Source organism: Acromyrmex echinatior, chromosome 6 (assembly GCF_024713525.1).
Source record: "Acromyrmex echinatior isolate Ae372 chromosome 6, ASM2471352v2, whole genome shotgun sequence".
In the NCBI taxonomy this organism is placed as follows: Eukaryota; Metazoa; Arthropoda; class Insecta; order Hymenoptera; family Formicidae; genus Acromyrmex; species Acromyrmex echinatior.
The window spans coordinates 6,540,654-6,560,356 of NC_141857.1; the positions used below are offsets into that span (position 1 = coordinate 6,540,654).

At 35.4% G+C, this 19,703-nt stretch overlaps 4 protein-coding genes and 1 long non-coding RNA gene across 5 annotated transcripts; 3 read left to right on the plus strand and 2 right to left on the minus strand.

The window, feature by feature from the left end:
• Positions 1–585: 585 nt before the first annotated feature.
• Positions 586–9,362, minus strand: Set1 (SET domain containing 1). Its single transcript, XM_011069315.2, has 9 exons — positions 6,282–9,362; positions 5,928–6,200; positions 5,515–5,826; positions 4,306–4,572; positions 3,352–4,004; positions 2,130–2,763; positions 1,763–1,984; positions 1,223–1,480; positions 586–875 (listed from the first exon to the last, which is right to left on the minus strand). The coding sequence occupies exons 1-9, from the start codon at positions 8,028–8,030 to the stop codon at positions 702–704; spliced, it is 4,542 nt and encodes a 1,513-aa protein (XP_011067617.1). The 5' UTR covers positions 8,031–9,362; the 3' UTR covers positions 586–701.
• Positions 9,360–11,462, plus strand: UQCR-11 (Ubiquinol-cytochrome c reductase 11 kDa subunit). Its single transcript, XM_011069316.2, has 3 exons — positions 9,360–9,497; positions 10,564–10,712; positions 11,167–11,462. The coding sequence occupies exons 2-3, from the start codon at positions 10,617–10,619 to the stop codon at positions 11,338–11,340; spliced, it is 270 nt and encodes an 89-aa protein (XP_011067618.1). The 5' UTR covers positions 9,360–9,497; positions 10,564–10,616; the 3' UTR covers positions 11,341–11,462.
• A 2-nt stretch (positions 11,463–11,464) lies between these two features.
• On the minus strand, positions 11,465–19,694 carry LOC105154127 (ankyrin repeat and FYVE domain-containing protein 1). The gene is made up of 13 exons (XM_011069445.2): positions 19,336–19,694; positions 19,085–19,274; positions 18,880–18,989; positions 18,463–18,722; positions 18,246–18,395; positions 15,078–15,481; positions 14,063–14,776; positions 13,692–13,964; positions 13,051–13,492; positions 12,778–12,975; positions 12,443–12,683; positions 11,946–12,201; positions 11,465–11,866 (listed from the first exon to the last, which is right to left on the minus strand). The coding sequence occupies exons 1-13, from the start codon at positions 19,337–19,339 to the stop codon at positions 11,725–11,727; spliced, it is 3,384 nt and encodes a 1,127-aa protein (XP_011067747.2). The 5' UTR covers positions 19,340–19,694; the 3' UTR covers positions 11,465–11,724.
• Positions 13,422–14,025, plus strand: LOC147909319 (uncharacterized). The gene is made up of 2 exons (XR_015545387.1): positions 13,422–13,524; positions 13,764–14,025. It is a non-coding gene; the product is annotated as an uncharacterized LOC147909319 (long non-coding RNA).
• LOC105154060 (uncharacterized) lies at positions 15,821–18,203 on the plus strand. Its single transcript, XM_011069317.2, has 4 exons — positions 15,821–16,431; positions 16,505–16,682; positions 16,773–16,946; positions 17,025–18,203. The coding sequence occupies exons 2-4, from the start codon at positions 16,613–16,615 to the stop codon at positions 17,300–17,302; spliced, it is 522 nt and encodes a 173-aa protein (XP_011067619.1). The 5' UTR covers positions 15,821–16,431; positions 16,505–16,612; the 3' UTR covers positions 17,303–18,203.
• Positions 19,695–19,703: the final 9 nt, after the last annotated feature.

Sequence of the window (19,703 nt, forward strand, 5' to 3'; positions counted from 1 at the left end):
TTTTCCATAATTCCTAGGGAATTAAAAAAAAAGTTTAGATTTAAGTTGGGTATCTTTTTTGCAAAAAGAGCAGATCATCTATCTAAAGTTAGAAATACAATAGAAAAACTTAAAGGTGGGAACACAGATTTTGTAATGCACGAGACACATAAGATTTTGTGCTACTCGCTAGATGAAACAATATGACTTGAATTTCTTTAACTTTTATTATAACTTGGAAAATAAAACTTAAATCTATGGTCATATAATATTCTTTTCTCATTTTATATCTCAAATTTACTCTTTAAATTATTGACATACAATTGAGAGAAAATCACTCTGTTTATAATACATTGAGAATATTTACATTGTTTATAACATTGTTTATGTAGACATAATTGCACTAAATACAATTTCAATGTATTCCTGTTAATGTTATTTATCAATTAACACGTTTAGCAGTCGACGATAAATATAAAATGAAACACTGTAATATAATTCTATCATTAGGTGTAGTAATGATTCAGATATTTATCTCACTTTTCCAAATATCGAAGTCATATACTGGATCAGAAGGGTCTCATAATAAAGTAGGAAGAACGCATCTTAACATAATTTAGCATTTTCCATTGCATTTTTATAAAATGTTTACATGGGGAAATATTTACAAAAATATGAGTAGGGTATGATGAAGTATGAAGACGGGAAAAAGAATGAACAATTCAGTTGAGGGTACCACGGCATTGAGGAGCTCCGCAAAGGCAAGGGATTTTGTCATCCTCCAATGGGAATTTATAATCATAAGTAATTTCTTCATTAACTCCTATCGGTTGTTTACTGTAGATTACGATCTTCTTTTGGCTTTCGATCGTGATTACTTTTGCGTAACAATTCGGCTAAAAGAAATAAGGATTTGATAACTACAATATAAAGTATATATTACATATTATGTAATAATTATTATAAATATATTGCTCTGCTTCTCTCACTTCAAGATTAATTAATATTGAGTTTTGTTATATTAATAAATTAGAGATTAAGATTGGAATATAACAAATCAGAAGAAAAAAAAACTAATATCAATATTTTTATCAATTCATCAAGTTAAATTTTAATTCAGATTTTAATTTTCAATTTTTTATTTTAATGTTCAAATTTCTCTGTTTTTCACACATATACACACATAAATACACAAAATATGTTTATCATAGTCAGTCAAGATTAAAGAAATAGAGTGACTTACATTACAACTGTGATTTATAAACCTCGCCAAATTGCCGCATTTCGTCGCATCGATAATTGTATCTAAATCGATGCGGAAGAGGTAAGAACTTCCAATTCCAGTGGCTTCGTATTGAGCTTCTCGTAGATCGGCTACAACCGGTCTAACCATTTGTCCAACATATTCGATAACCATTTCATCGGCCGCGATTGGTTCCATGGCGAACAAGCCCCAATCGTGAATACCAGATTTAGCAAACTTCAATTGCTTTTTACGGAACTAAAACATAAAATATATATTATGAATTGCATCAGAATATTATATATATTAATATTAATATATATATTAGGTGTTGGAATTAATTCGTAGCGTTTTACAAGTGATGGGAAGTACTTTCATTAATGTATTTTTTAATGCTCATGTGAAATAAATAACATTCTTTCATTAAAAAACGCTACGAATTAATTCCAACACCTAATATTAAATTATATATATCACTACCTATATTAATATTACCTATTAATACTACCTATATTAGATATTTTGAATTATATATCCTACCTTTAATTGATTAAACTTAAGGAGATCACTGTCTGTATCAATTCCAAAAGCTGTTAATAGTCGGCGTTGATTACTTCGTGCCTCGCGTGACAATGCTTGCATTTTACCAGTCAACGCTTTAGAATTATTTTTTGGACCATTCATTACACCATCACCTCCACTGTAAGAGCCGCCGCTGTCCTCCACATCATTACTGCGCTGTATACTTTGAGCATAATGATGCTGCAAAAGCAAAAAGAATGATTTGCTATTTTTTTATAGATTTTCTTTAATAATAAAATAACATTATAATATAAGCATGTCTGAACTTTAAATTTTCTTTAGAAAAATGTATTTTTACAAACATATCGGATATATAATTTTTTACTTTATGTTTAGCCTTCTCCCTGATGTCAACTTTGTAATATCCTTCCGTTCTAGCACTTCCACTCGCATGCAATCGGAGTTCGTCTCGTTTCCTTTTTTTCGCGGGGCTTGGTACATCCGTCGGCGAATGATCAACCCAGTGCGTATCGTTCAACCAGTAACCTTGAGTGTCGTCCGCTAATAAAGCCTCGTAACTTCTTCTCAAATATTCTACATCCTCCGAGTCTATTCCCCTAGTTAAAAATTCATACAAAATAGCCATTTCTGACATAAGATCTCGTTCTTTGTACGTGACAGTCGGTTCTGGAACCTGTTTAGGAAGCTTATCATATATATAATCATTTCGGATATTTTCCTTCTCTCCCACATGATTCTGATTGCTGTGTATTTTTGTATATTTCTTGGATTTCTGTTTCTCGATTTTATGAGTATTATCTTTCGATTTCGCCAATTTAACAATCTTTGGATGTTTTACTTTCATCGAGGCTGGTGGTACTCGTATCACCGGTTCCACCGGCTCAGGTTGTGCAGGTGGTAACGAATACGAATGTTCCATATACACCTGCGAAGCCTGAGAACCAGGTGAACTTGGTGTCCGCTGTCCATTCAATCGAAGTTCTGTCTCAGCTTGATACCTATATAGATAATATTGTAATGTTATAATTTAAAAATATTTAACAATAGCGAATTTAATCACTCCGAAAGCGATTAATGATGTCAAAAGTTCTATCTCTTTGGTTTCTGACCATGATGACTTCCGGGTCGAACTTTCGTTACTTACTCTCGAAACGATCAAACTCATTATAATCGAAAATTTAGATTGTTATTATTAGATTGTTATTACACACAAATTAATAAACATGTTCAGACTATGAGTGCTTTCCAAGGATATAGTCAGTCACAGAAAATCGTTTTATCCTTGTTTAACGTAGACAAACAACAAGGACATAATGATTCACTGTGTTACACTGTGTCTACTCCAAATAAAGCAACTGCCTACCGAGCCTGCTTACCGAGCGATTGAATATGGTTGGATTCACAAGTAAGAATTAATCATATTCAATTGTTCAGCAAACGATTCAGGTTAACTAAAATTCATCCATTTTAAATGTGTCCATTAATTATTGCAATTAATCCTGCAGTATATATGCACTGTACTATGGTATTATATACAAAGAAAAATCACAACATACACATTCCTTAAAAAAACTTATTTAACTAACCTTAGTCTTCTGATTTCTAAACTCTCTTCCTCTGAGTCAGTTGTAGGAATCTCACTAAACATTTCAATCTTTTCATTATCCTTCAAAATAGGTTCGTCATTGATGTATTTTGCTGACATTGTCTGTAGCGCTCTAATAATATTAGATTGTATAGGACCTGGACTCTTGTGCCGTATAATATTATCGTGTCCAGCTAGAGTCATCAGAGCTTCCGCAGCCGAATTTTCCATTTTTTGTATGTCCGGTAACACCTCTTCCTTTATTGCTGATGTTATTATTACCGGTTTCATGTCGCTCTGCGTTCCCTTATCTTCAGTGATTTTCGATGTATCTTTCACTTCCTTGTCTAAAATTCTACACACATCAAATGGTTTTTCTTCCACTATAGGTAATGTCTCAGAAATTCTTTCCTCTTCTTTTATGCTTTCATATCTTATAGAAGAAGATAATGAACTATTCAGATTGTCATCATCAATCTGCGGGAATTCGTTTGAATTTTGATCTTTAATTTTGATATCTGGTATCGGCGTTTCTCTGCCAGTTGGTGTAGGACAGTCTAGAGACCTTTGGATCGCAAGTTCCATCAAAATATCAGGATCTTCGCTATTACAAGCCAAAGGCCTATTGTCGGACATTCGGCTATCTGTATCTTGCTAAAAATAAAATTTTAATTAGCGTATCTCGTTACTCTCGAAACAATCAAACCTATTATAATCGAAAATTTAGATTGTTATTATTAGATTATTATTACACACAAATCAATAAACACGTTCTATGAGTGCTTTTCAGCAAGGACATAATCAGACAGAGAATCGTTTCATTCTTGTTTAATGTAGACAAACAACAAGGATATAATAATTCATTGTGTTACACTGTGTCTGACTGTGTCCTTGCTTATCTCCTTAAGTCTGTATTTTTTTTTAATCATTGCGCTTACTTGTACTTTATACATACCTCATCCTCAAAGCAAGCTTCTTCATCAGAACTTTCATTTGAACTATCGGAAGATTCACTGGAACTAATCTCCTCGCTACTACTTTCGATTGACGAAGACGTAGTAGACGAGGAAGAAATAGTCGGGAGAGAAGTCATCGGTTTTTTTGTTTTTTGTACAGGTGGTATATCTAGATCACTATCACTTTCAATTGTTTCCATATCAGCATGACCCGATTGTCGACTGTCCTCATCCTGCGGTAATGGGCTTGGAGCTTTGATCTTGCGCTACATATATAAAAATAAAATTATAAAATATAACGTCCAATGTTTAGTGAAGAAAAATATAAGATATAACATTATATAATTTAATGTTGAGTGATAATAATTCCACCACATAATTTTACGCATAATGTTACTACTGTTCATAACTTTTGATTCCTTATTTTATTTTTTTCCTCTTGACTCTTCAATTTCTTTTATTAAATTAAATTTATAACTCTTACAATAATTTTCCGTTCTTATATACATTATATCTAAGACTTGACATTATATATGTTAAATATGTTAAAATCAATAACTTATATTCCGCATATACTACTTTGGTCTCACATTTATTATGATTGTTTTTACTCGATCTGATCTTTGACAATTTAAACGCTCGTTAAACCTATTCGACACTACGAATTGCTTAAGCCAGAGTTCAATCAGTTCCACATAAAATGTATTAAAAAGTGCTAATTTGTGAATAACAGCATCCAAAGCTTTATGACAAGATTTGACAACCGTGGAGGCGAATTGCTTGCCACTCTTTGGTTGAATTTAAGTTTCTCATAAATATTTGAAACATGTAAGCGCGTTTTAGTGAATAAAGAAGTTTCACACTTCATAGATATATTATTTGCACGTCTTCTGCGCTTGACTCCTACTGCCCATATTCTTTCCAGTTCTTTGATAAGTATTTGAATTTGAAAACAGATTCCACTAATTTTGGCAACCTGCGAGTGATTCTGCCTTATCCATTCGAGAAATCTAATATAGAATATTGCTGAAGAAGACTCCAAAGAAAGTCGAAACATTCAACGAGTTCTCTAGACTTTAAATAAAGAAGACATCTGTACATCAAATGAATAGCAATTTTACTTGTAAAAAAATGTTTGCGCACCTTCTTCCGTGCTGATTCTCAATAGCCTAGATTTTTGTTTTTGTTATATTATAACATTATCTTACCCTAAATGAAGGCATCTTTGGCATACTAGCTCTAATACCCAAACCAAAACCATCGTAATTGAGCCCCAGTGGTGTTGCTTGCTCCAATAATGATGACAATCCCTGCGATTTTACATCTTCTTTTGTTGTATTATTGACAATAATATTATCACTGTTACCCTGAATTTGATTTTTTTCTGATTTCTTTTCGTCCCACCAAACTTCAAATAATTTGAATGCTGTGTTCTCTATCATCTTCTTATTAAAATCTTTCTTTAGAATTTGTTTTAGTTCATTTACAACTCTGCTTAATACTCCATTGATAGTAGGTCCCTAAATAGAAATATTTTTAAAAGTTGGTTTAAAAGTTCTAAATGCAAAGATTAGATTAGATTAGATTTAAATTTATATATTTGTGTGACAATCAATCTTACCTGTGGATCTTTTGTGATATTATAATTTGCCATAGCATGTAACCGAGATTGAAAAGAGGAATAATAATTTGCTCCTTGATGATTTCCCATTGTTGCCGAAAAAGACGCTGTGTTAGGTTGATAATGGCTTTGTAAGTAAGTTGTTCCATAAGGATAGGGATATTGTGTCGGTCGTGGCCAATTATAAACATCATTAGAAGGATAGTGAGTCAAATGTCCTGGATAACCAGTTGTCGGATATAGTTGATTTGAAGGTTCAGTCTGTGCTATTACCTATCAAAAAAATATTTATGAATATAAAATAGGCATGTGTATACGATGAATACTACATTTCATATGTATAAATGTTCTCACTTCCTCAATTTTTTCATCTCCTGAACTTAAAGGACTCAAAGACATTCTGTCGTCGTCAGGCGGTGGAGGTGGAGGTGGTTCCTTAGGTGGCTCTGGTTCATTGTCATCAGGTGCTGGGCTATAACTTCCTAACAATGCTTCATCTTCACTGGAACTTATGACACTACCTAAATCCTCATCCACGGAAAACTGACTAATGCTATTTTCATGAACTTTTCTTCGTTCTTTGTTTCTCTCTACTATTTTATCAAAACACTGTTTGTATATCTCATGTGAGAGGAAAGGGCTGGGTGGGTCTGATAACATCTCATTGTCACCAAATTGAGATTTTTTGTCATCTTCTGAGTCACTGCCAAACTGTAAGAAAGGAGGTGCCATTCCACCTGCTTTATCCTTTAGTAACATAGCAATTCTTGTATCTAAATCTAATGTCTTGCGAGTTTCATCAGGAGAATCACGAGGTGTACTCTTTGCTGTAGTTTGATTCTCCTTTTCCTTTTTAGGAGTGGTATGCGCTTTTGCACTGGAAGTTTTATTATTAATCGGTGTGACATTAGAACCAGTATTGTCCAAATTTGTTGCATGTGGTTGAATTGGCCAGACGGAAGTTGAGCTTGAATATGCTGCTGATCCAGAATTATTACCCCACCATACATTCGAGTTCTGTTGAATAGGTATATTCTGTGACACATTTTGTGAGATATTAGTTAAATAGCTACTCGGAGGTTGATGATGATAATTGCTGTAGTAAAAGTCATAATTTGTTGCTGGAGTAGAATTTTGAGAATAATTACTAGAATAATTCAATTCACTGGGCGCTGTTCCATAACCCAAATCACTACCTGCACTGCCACTCGGCGTAGGATAGTCTCTATACTTGTTGTATCTTGAATTTTCTACGTATGGCTCTCTGTTCTTTTCTATATTTAGAATAGGTTTTTTACTATTTCTAAAGTCATCCCTTTCCTCGGGTAAAGCCTTTTCCACTGGTGTCTGATGTTTTTCTGGCTCTGGCTCTGGCTTCGATGGCTCTTTTTCCACCTTCTTTTCAGGTGGTTTTTTCTCCATAGTTAATTCCTCAAACATCTTCTTACATTCTTCGCCAAAGGGATCCAGAAAAACCCTTAATACCTTCCCCATCACAGATGTATTATTCAACTTTTCTACACATGCTTTAGAAGCCTTGGTCGATTCAAACACCACTCTTGCTATGCCAAGATGTTTATTGTTTAACGGATGGTAATAAATAGTAAGCTCTTCTATAGATCCAAACTTCTGAACCATGTTTGTTAAAAATGTCTTATCAATATTGTCATTTAAATGGCAAAACGTTACCTCTAGTGGAGGAGGTTCTCCACAGTAATTGGAATCAATTTTAAATCTAGGTACAGGTAGATCAAGCTGTTCCAATCGAGTCCAGATTCTAGTTAATTGCGATCTGGGATCTCGAGGTTGAACCTGTGGATACGTTGGATCGCCTGGAACAGTCCCATCATACCTACATAATCTTGTAGCTCCTTTAACTAAAAATGGATCGACCAGTAGCTTGAAATTTCTCTGAGTCTTCTGAGTCGCTGGTGGCACAGCCGTATCCTTCTGCGAATGTGTCACGTGGCTATGACTATGTTTTGAAGACGGTTGATTCGAGTTCTGCGATGAGCTCTGAGAACTGCCATGGGAATGGCGATGCCGATGCGAATGCGCATGTGAATGTCCATGTCCATGACCATGTCTCTCCATGCCGTTCATTGCCTCCGAGCATCATCCACTCACATGAACTTCTGTCGTAAACATTTATCCAAACTTTAGATGATATCACTATTATGCTGAATGCAAATCAATTTGTACAACTCATAGTTTATTTGCATCTTTCCAGAAAAGCGTATCTATCAAATATACAAAATAAATTGTTCACACAAATTGAATTGCAAACCAATAGGACACAATTTCCATACATCACTCTGTTCATCACTTAAAAATAATGAACTACAATTATATTAAAAAAATATTCGTTGTTGAAACAAGTATGTCTCTTACATTAGTGATATGCGGTACAATTACATGATCGAGATCGTTCATGAATCATAAAATTATAAAGTAATCGCGCGCTTACGTGTACAGACTAGTCTTATAGTTTGTTACAGACATTAGCAGTTCCTTTCTCTTGTGCATCGTACGCGTGCAATCAGGTTAGAGGTAATGATCGCGCGAAATCTTTGTCACTCTGCTATAGATCTTCATACGAGGACGTATTCTCTCGTAGCGTGAACGCAACACACTCGTCGCTGGATCGATACGATCCCCGGTGCGGAATTATCGATATGGCATCCTCAGATGAAACCCAAAACCCATCGTGTCCTATTCACAGACTTACAACGTGGTCTCTCTTTCTCGCAATTTTGGCCGTTCAGTCTCGCACGAGAACGTTATGCGGTTCTCTTCAATGATACATAACCTCGAAAACGCTTCTTAGCGCTCCTTCTAGGTTGGGTTGCCCGCGCGACGGTGAGCCACTGAGAATATTTCCTCGTCGCGGAATCCTCCAGATAGAACGCCGTCGACGATTCCTCGGTCGCACACGTTAAACGTTCCGAGAATCTCGCTCTCTCACCTTTGCTTCTCTGCCTATCTCCCACTCTCCTCACCTCACTTTTTCTATTATACCTCTTCTCTCTTTGTCTCCCTCGCTCGATCTATCACTTTGACCAGAACCTTTAGATCCTTATTCAAGTTGCGGTTTCTTCCTTTGCCAAAAATCGCGTAATTTTTGTAAAACGTCCAGGGACGATGCGTAACGGCGCGAGTGTCCCAAGCCTATTCCCTATCGAGCTATCGAACCGATCGTCCTTTCGACTATTCCGCTGTTGTTTCCACTCACCGCTGACGAATTCGCGATCTTCGGCGATTTCGCACTCCGGCTGAGAAATGTGATGAAACATGTACGGCAAAGTTTTTTTTTTACCTTTTTCTCTCTCTCTGTTTCTCTCGTTCGCTAGCTAATCCGTCGCGACACACGCGATTCTCTGTCCTTCTCTCTCTTTCTCGAGTTGACGCACCTGGAGCGTGTTTGGCTGATCGTGTCTACACTACTTCACTTGCGCATACGAGTGACGAGACGCACTTTGCGCATCCCCGTGCTCGTAAACACGCTCGCGCGAACCGGGCCGACGTCGTCGACGAGCAAACACGCATTCCTTCCTTGCGATTAAATTGCAGGTAGTATCATTCTTTATTTTTCCAAACGCTCTCTTTCTCTCTCTCTCTCTCTCTCTCTCTCTCTCTCTCTCTCTCTCAAATTATGGGTTAATTACTAATACTGGACGCCCCCAACTCGTTTGCACCCTCCCTCTGCATCCCGCAAAAGTTATAACTCGCGGGCTCTAGGATGACTTCGATCAAACTCCATTTAATTTAATTGATGATCAATTCAGCCCTGGTGAAATTGCTTACAATTAGACTCCTACGTGAATTATTTCTAACTTATCCTGGATTTCGATATGTCATATATTTTAACATATACTTTTTATACGTGTAATTGTTATTCTTTAAATATTATATTTAATATTATACAGTATATAAAATAAATTTTATCTCGAATTCTTGCGAATTATAGATATATTCGCGTTATTTGCACTTTTTGCACTAAACATCTTCGTTTTCTTTCTCTTCGACACGCGAATATATATATTTATCCCATTTTAAGTGCAAAAATTTTTGGAGATTTCAAGCAGCGCGAACAGATCTATTGGGTCATCTAAAAAGTATCCGCGTATTTTTTATCATTAGATGTGCGTTGATGGTCATATATCTAATGACAAAGTACTGCGGATACTTTTTAGATGACCCAATATATAATTTGCATGGAATGAATTCCTTGCAATAGATTTTCGGTCTTATTTCTGAACACACTTGAAACGAACCGATGTGAACGTTGCAGCATACGGGTTTCGCATGCAATTACAGTTGCACAGCCGCATAAATGTATGCTTAAAGAAAATTATGCAATCGTGTTTAACATGCGTCTTTAATAATAGAAATGCGATTAGATAATTTTTTTATGCATCCGTTTATACGTATTGTAAGTTTGCTGAATATATGCCCTTAAAATCGTAGCCAATCACTTTTCAGTGTACCTATTATCTGTAGCAGCTGATTGGCTACTGTACGAATTCTTCGATACAACTTTAAATTTCGATCAATCGATGAATCGTGATAATTCTTCCTGAACATTCTGAGTTGTGGTTATCTTCATTCATTTTCAAGTGTTTCTTGATTCCTTCAGAAACTTGGGGAGTCAACTTCCACGATATCAAAGTATCCTGATAAATAAAAGAAATGTCGATACAGAACTTCTTCAAGCGTTATCTGCCAGTAGTTAAAGCCGACGAGGGAGAGGAAGAGGAATTAGTGGATCCACAGACAGTCCTTCGGGTGACAATCGTTATATAATGTTGTGTCTTTCGAACGCGTGCAAATACCGATTTTTTGAAATATGATCGCATTTGATTAAGTTTAAGCCACGATTATCGACTCTTTTTGTAATTTCACGGTTTGAAGAAAATTTTAACTGAAAGAAAAAGATTCTCAAATGCCGATATTCTGTCTGCTGCTCTTTAACATCAAAATAACAGTTTAATAAAGCCGGAAAGAATATGAACTTTAATAAAATTTCTTTTACACGAATATAATTTTTTTAATGAAGTAAAATAATTGAATTGACTTATAATTTATTTAATTGACTTTAAATTCAAATTGTTATGCACATATATCTATATCAATTATTAATAAAAGAATTGACGTTAAAAACATGTTTATGATAAAATTTTATCACAATCTAATATTATCTTGTACCATTTTAATTTGTATCTAATTTTTCCTTGTGCAGGAGGAATGCAGTCAACTACCGAAATGCGTCAATTTCAAAGAGAAGTTAGACACGTGCAACAATCGTGTTAATTCAAGATCTCATACAGAGGAAACATGTGTAGAGGAGATTTTGGATTATGTCCAATGCGTAGATCATTGCGTCGCGAAGACTCTGTTCAATAAACTCAAATAACTGCACAATATTTCCATAAAAAGCTAAACTTGTTTGCAATGTTAAAGTTAAAAATTTCTCTCAAATGTGTACATATATAATCAAATACTAGCAATAAAAGATTAAATTATTATAGATAGAAATATCTCTTCATGGTTTCTTCTTCATCTGTATTTCAACTCTACGAAATAGTTTTTAACAAATTTGAACAATGTGTATACAATAGAATACATAAAATATGAATGACATAATTATACACAGACTTTCAGTTCAGTTCGTTCTGTTTTTTGTCATATAAAAAAATGTTGGAATGATCTTTTTCTCCATTTGTTTTGTCATAAATATATATATATATATATATTATATATATATATATATATATATATATATAAATTCTTATTTTAACTATGATGGTTGAAGAGAACCAGTACCCAATAATACATCAAAGCATACATTGCACACACGTACTGGTTTGTTCAAGCCAAATTTCAAGATTGGTACATCTTGACCTGAGCATTTGCTGCACAAAATTCGTCCACAATGTCGACTAAAAAAAAGAGAATATTAAATATATATTTAAAAGATTAACACGTTCAATTTTTGTTCTTAAAACAATTCAACAATACCAATGATGCTTGCGCATTGTAAGAGAGAATTTTGTTCCGCACTCTAAGCAGCAATCCTTGTCGGACCACGGTGCTTCTTGTGTTAAAGAATCTAACAGTCTATACAATAACTGTTTTGTCGCTACTTGATAATTAAAGATCGTAATTCCATCTTTATTCATCGAACCTAGGCATGCCCCGGCTTTCACTAGCGTTCTACAAAGATTGCCATTGCCCTTCATATACGCGATCAACAAAGGAGTATTTCCATCCAAATCTGAAATATACAAACTCAATAAGACACATATATGGTGCTTTTCAGCAAGAAACAAGGTGTAACAATCACCGTAACATAATAACTTCATCTTTGTTTAACATTGACAAATAAGAATGTAATTATTCATTTGTGTCTCTTGTTGGAAAACACTCATAATATAGTTTAGCTAAGAGAAATTGTACTGTCTTTCAGAATAATTTTAATTTTTCAAATAATTTTATCGTTGTCTTTTTTGTGTAACCTGCGTTATTAACTGGATATTGCGACATGCATTCTAAGAATAGATCGCATATCGTCGCAGCGTTGTCCCTCGCGCATCTGGCTAGTTCATGTAAAGGATTACGACCCTTGAGATTCACTGCTTCCGCATCTAACGTACATTCAGTCAATAATGTCCGCACCACTGATACATGACCTTCTCTTACAGCTACGTGCAACGCGTTGTCGCCATCCGCGTTTACCGCGTCAAAATTAATATTGTTCTACGCAAACGAGAATTTGTTTGTCGTGAAATATTGTAATTATAGAGATTAAGATTGTTAATTTCGATACATAATATATTAGATAGTTTCTTACTTGCAATAACGCAGAGACAACAGCGGCATGTCCCGCTTTGGCCGCCACGTGCAGAGCGGTGTTCCTATTTGCATCCGTATCGTTGACACGAGCACCCGCCAGAATTAAACTTCGCACCAACATCTCATTCCCCGACACAGCGGCAAGATGTAAGGGTGGCGTTTGTGTAACATCGTGTATTCTCGAATTTACATCTACCTGAAAAGTGACGATCGGCTGCAGATACTGGCTTTATACATAATTAATTTATTACGCTTAAATTAAATACAATACTTGTATAGACAATAAAAATAGAATGCTCTCCATGTCACCCTTCTGTATAGCAGTATGTAAGAAATTTCTGCCTTTATTGTCGTATTGTTCAGCGGCTTTAGGTAATCTCTCTAATATTGCTTGTGCAGCTTTGTTATTGCGAACTGTCAGGGCGGTCGCGAAAGGCGACAATCCTTTCTTATCTCTTTTATTCAGATCTATATTTGGGTGGCACAGCAGAAGAGAAATAATCTGCGAATGCTGATTCTGTATCGCCACATGCACAGGTGTTTTTCCTTCCGCGTCGCGGGCATTCACATCAGCTCCGTGTTCGATGAGCGTTTGAACGACTTGCTCCAGTCCCCATTGACAACACAAATGTAACGGTGTGCACTCATCTCTTGCCTCGTCTCCACCAGCACCGTTTGGGCCGGGTCGTCTTGGAGCATTCAAATCGCATCCACTACAAAACAATAAATCATTATTTAAAAAAAGGTACAACGTTTGAAATTACTTAAATAACTTCTTTTTACAATAAATCGAATTATATCTTCATCATGACAAATTACAAAATATAAGATAGTATCTGTAATGATTTAATAACTTTTTAAAATAAATCTTTGCTTGTTATCCATTCTTCTCAACTAAAAAAAATTTCGCACCTTCTAATCAAGAACTGTGCAATATCTTCTTTGTTATCGTCGATTGCTCTGTGTAACAACGTTTGTTGACAGCTATCAGGGCCTGGACCCCAACAATCTGTGTCCGCTCCATGTTTAACCAAAATTGATGCAGTATCTTCTTGATCCGAATCTAAAGCATCCCATAACGGACATCCTATTGAAGTGTCTACGCCTCGCCTGCAAAGAGCCTCTACCACTTCGCCCAGTCTACAGTGTACGCACAGTTGTAACGGTGTCTCTCCATTGGCTGTTCTGCACGTATCAAAATTAATACAATTAATACAGTTAATAAAATTGAAACTGTAATCGCAAATAGATTTCTGTAAATTTTATTGTATTATCAAACTCACTTTGCGTTCATATCAGCGCCATTTTCTAACAAAAATATCGCTGTAGCTGAATCCTCTTTCAGTATCGCTTGATGCAATAACGTCAGGCCTTCGTCGTTGCGCTCGTTCACGTCAGCTCCAGCTTTTATCAAAGCCAGCACGATGTCTTTACCTTTCTTGAATGGTGTTTTTATAGCCAAACTCAGAGGTGTCTCGTTCGCGTTGTTCTTAATAGTCAACTGCGAATCCAAACTTGTAGCATCCAATAACTCGATGACTATGTCAGTGTACAGATTCGAAATAGCGAAATGAATTGGCGCGTCGCCAGTGGAAAGAGTAACGACATCGGTCGGCAGCCCGTTTTTTAACAGAGCATGAGTCAGATCTTTTAAACCCACTCTGCACGCTTCGTGTAGTATTGTGAAACCTTCGTTGTTAGTTTTCGTTAAATTATTATTACAATATTCCACTAAGAATAACGCTGCCTCTTCTTTGCGTTCTTGCGACAAGATATGAAGCAATGTGTTTCCGGTAACATCATATGTTGGATTCGGTATAGCGCCTTTAGCAAGCAATTTCGACGCAAAGTATTCGTTGAAGGGTTCCATCTTCATTGCAAAACACAACGGTGTATCATCTTCATTTGTGATTTGATCTACATCTATATTCTTCGCTTCGAGTAATAGATCGAACAACATCTCGTTTTTCTCCGAGATACAGCTATGAAGTGGAGTCCTGTAAAAAAGCAGGGGATAAAAAATGCTAATAATCTTAATTTGATGTATTTTTAAATGTATTATAAATTCTATTTCAAATTTTATCAGACAATCATTTAGTTTCTACATTATTTGAAGTGTAATATGAAGGCTCAGACACAATAAAAGGAATAAAATTTCAATCTATCAAAAGCTGTGCAGTTGAAATCTGTTATTTCTTGTTTCTTATTTAATAATTAATTTTCATTGTGTCTGAATTCTTTTATTAATTAAGAGTTAAAAATTTTTAAGCAGAAAGCTGATAGAAAATACAAATTTACCATCCTCTGTGGTCTTGTAAGTTCGGATCAATTCCCGTTTGGAGTAATCTCGTTCCAACCGCCAACATGTTTTCCGTATTGTGTTTTGCTACTAGATGCAAAGCAGTGCAGCCTTCCAGTTGCTTAAGATCTGCCGCATTCTTCGCACTCTCGTTAATTTTCACAGCTTCACATAATTTTGATACGCTGCCATTGTTCTCCAGCTGCTCAATTATGAATTCGGATGAGTAGGAGTCTCCCTTCAAGATAGCTGAATGAAGGAGAGAAAGACCTCTCGCGTCTTTCGCATTTAAATCCGCTCCGTGCTCGACCAGGGTGCGTGCCAGAGATGGCTGGCGAGTTTTCAAGGCAACTTCTAGAGCCATTTCTCCTTTGTGATCCACAACATTGACAGCCTTCGGAAGCTGACATAAATGATCTCAACGTTAGCGTCAAAAGGCAAAAGATATTAAAAAATTCATCACTTTTATTTTGTTTAAAACTGATTTAAAGATCTACGTAACAAGACGCATAATTTTAAAGCTTGCAAAGAGCATTTATGTTATTAATCTTATACATAGTAATAAAACATCTTATTACAACAGTAATAAACATTATTAAAAACAATATAATAATTATTTAAATAAACATTTAAATTTCGAATGAACGTATATTTAAAGTACCATTTCAAATTAATATTTTAGTTTTTAAATAAATGTCAAGTTATAATGACAACAGTTGTAGAAGAAGCTGAGGTTTGAGAGCCACTGCTATCAGCGCGTGCACGCGTGTGTGTGTTCACGCGTTGGAATGACACGTACAGTATCGGGTCAGCGCGAAAAAGTGGAGGAAGTATGGAGATTATTTTCTGATATACATGGAAGACCGAGGGAGTATTAAAGCCACCGCCAAGGCGGATGACGTGGTCTTCGCGAATCGCGGTACGTCCAACCGACCGCAATCGGCCGTCGACCAGTCGTTGTTCCACGCGTTTCTGATGCATTTTCGCACGAGGTGGATCCACGATACCGTGGTGCGTGTCGCGGAATAAGACATTATGATACGTTATGCAAACAACGAAACTCTGTGATAGATGGGCGCCGCTTGTTCGCCGCTCTATTTGACGGTGAACGTCGATTAGTGCGTGTTAATTAAGAAGATAATGAGAGATCGAAAAGTTTCGATTTGGAAACTTCACGCGAATACGAAGGACCACCCAACGGTGAAATCTAGCGCTTTCCAACGAATCTCAAACGAGAAATTCGTCAACAATTAAAAAAGCGATTATTTGTAATCGTTCAAATCTTTTATAATTCTATGCATAACAAGGTTATTTAGGCGAAACATATGGATGATATTTTTTATTTTAATAATGGTTGGTAAAATAATCTTGGAGAGAAAAGAATATAAAAATCTCATGCTAAACGTTAATATAAATATTATTTCAGATTCATCGTTATTATTGAAATAAGGTGATCAAGTAAAATACTTCATTACTGATTTAAGTAATAATTACTCCTTGACAATACTCCTTGACGAATGATATCGCTAATAAAATGTATAACTTAAAGCCAAGTCTACAGCCAAGTCTTATAATATTATATATCAGTATTTTCTATATATTGCGTATGTTTCTTTTTGTATTACCAATATATTACCAATATATTTGAAAAATATTGCAAATGAGAACATGAAATTAATTCTTGAAATTTATAGACGTTTCACAAGTAGAGGCAGAAGGTATTTCATGTTTCAAGTGTCTCATGACATTCACAAACCCGGATGACACAGATCTGCTTTGTTCTCATTTCGATGGGAGTGCCAAATTTCAAGTGTTCTGTCCAACCTCGACGCTTTGTATGAAAAGAACCGTTCAGTATAAGTCTAAAAGTAGGTAGTTAAGTCTCACAAGTGTTGTTGTCTAAGTGATAGGTAGACGTTTATTTATTTACGAATTTCTTCTTTCAGCATCTGTAGTGACCACTGTTCAACGAGATTGCGCGCCACAGAAATATACTTCTCACACTTACAACGATGCCGATAAGCAGTGGTATAAAAAGGAAGAGGTCATAACATCCGCTTACGACGAGGGTTGCTTTATTGGAGAACACAGAGGCGCGCCTACTGGCCCACCTGAATACTGCTTTTGTAGTTTTCATCTGTGCAATTCATCTCCTTCGCAAATTGGAATGTTTAACAAAATATATGGGGCAATATTAACGATGTTAATTATGAGATTGTTATAAAATTGTTTGTAGCACGTAACGTATTACTTAAAAGAAAGTGCAATTGTACGAGTTCGTGCATATGGTAAGTATCAGTCTCTGCTGTTAAATACGGAAGTGCAGAAATCATAACAAATTGCAAATGTTATATACATAAATACAAAAATATTGAGGCCTATCCAATATGAATGACCACACAAAGCTGTCTAGCTACTTATTTTTTTGTTATTAAAATTATTACATTAAATAGTTTATTTTTAATTTTGTAATTTGTAAATTTCTATTTCTATATTTATAATTTTGGCATAATATATAATATGAAAAAAAAGATTGAATGAAAAGAAAAATCTTTCCTATTTTAAATTATTATCCAATTATTATCTTGTTAAGATAATAATTGAAACATTTTCTATATTTATAAAAAGTATTACAAATACACATTAAAGTATATTTATAAAAAATATTACAAATATACATTAAAGTATAAAAAATCTATTCATTGCTAATATTTGTGTAAATTTGATGGCTGAAATGATCGAAAAAGTTTATCATAGTTTTTAATAAATATGATTGAATATAAGAAATTAACGAAGATTCTTTGGAGTGATCTAATAATTTTAACATTCACTGCCAAAAACTATTAAGAAAAAATTATCATTTATCTCAAATGTTCTTAAACAAAGCGTATTTTGTACACGTATAAGTACTTAATTAACATTTAAACTCGAGCTGTGAACATGTAAGTAAATTGTAATAATACAACATTTAAGATATTCAATAATGAACAAATTATAATATTAAATCCTTATATATTTTAGTGGTACAATATTTTCATATTACGTTCATATATATTTTTTTATGAATTATGCAAATAATTATGTATTGCAATTTAAATTACTTCAATAAAATTTACTTCAATAAATATGTCACGTTTGGCTTTTCACAAAAGGAAGAAAAAACTTACCTCAGCGTTATGTTCCACCAAGTACAGAAACACGACATCTTCACGCATCAAACGTACCGCTGCATGCAAAGGATATTTGCTCTTTGTTTGTAGTAATTTATACAGTAAAGAACCAGGCATTTCCTTGAAGTCCTCGCCGGTCAGATCTTCCTGTAATATATATATAGGCATTTTAGGTATAAAATTAATATTGTTACTTTGATAATGTCAATCTTACCCAATGCGCTGAAATTAAGGAACTGCAATGCTCCTTCAATTTTAGAGTACCCAGTTCCTCAGCGGCTGAGTACAATCCCACGCAATTCTTCAATTCCACTGTCCCAATCAGATATCTTTCGCATTGATCTACTAGATCGGACAATTGGAAACCCGCCGCTGCTTTCATCAGATCTAACGTTAAGTGTTCCTGGGATATTTTGCCTGTATAAATCCATTTCAGTAGCACTAATGCAACAGCACTATTTAAACTGCTCCAATCTGGAAACATTTGTAATAAACAATTGTATTTGAACACAACAATTGTATTAAAGTAAGATTAAGAACCAATCTAATTGTATTAAATAAAAATAAAACATAAATTAAAGTATTAAAGTAAAAATAAGATATAAACAAATTAGTTGCAAGTATATCTAACCTAAAATAGTCTTTTCCACAAGGGCTGCATCGCTGAAGAAATCAGATCTGGCAGACAATACGAATTTATGCGCCGGTATCTCTTGGTCGATCAGTTTTATACTTATATCACTGAAAACAAACAGTTAAAAAAATAGACTTATTAATATCTTACATTATTATTGTTGCAAGATACCTGAAATTTCAGGTTATACATGTAAGGATACCTATAACGATGTTGACAGTACAAGGATGCGACCGTCGCCAGAAGCCTGGCGACGAATCCGCCCTCCTGCTTCTCAGCCGTGGCGACGGCGTACTCTCGTTGGAGTTCCGCATTCGCGTTGTATAAATTGACATACTGCTCTCGCAGCAGGGTCAGATGTTGTTGCCACTTCTGCGCCTCCGTGGAATCCTCTGAAATGATCAGCGGTCGTGCGAGGACGCGTAAACTTCGCGAAAATACTGAATAACTTACCCATGTTCGAAAGAGGAAAAAGAATCAGAAACCGTTACGTCCGGCGTTTCGGGCTCAATGTAATCCGACGCAATCGCTCGTAGCGCGGGCCCGCCGCGCATTAACGCACGTTCATTTATACCCTTAGTACCGCCCGTCGAATCACCTGGTGAGAGAGGAAAAGGAAAAAAAAGAGGAGATAAAGAAAACCGGCAGACGTGAGACGGCGCTGCCAAGAGGAGGAGATTCCAAGGGGAAGATCGTCGGGACCAACCGGGATCCTCGGGAGAACGTAGAACGCTGCCGCGGCACCCCTAGGCATCGCGCACTTATCGCACATGTATCACATCACACACACGCCCACGACGTCATTATGGAATCTGTCAACG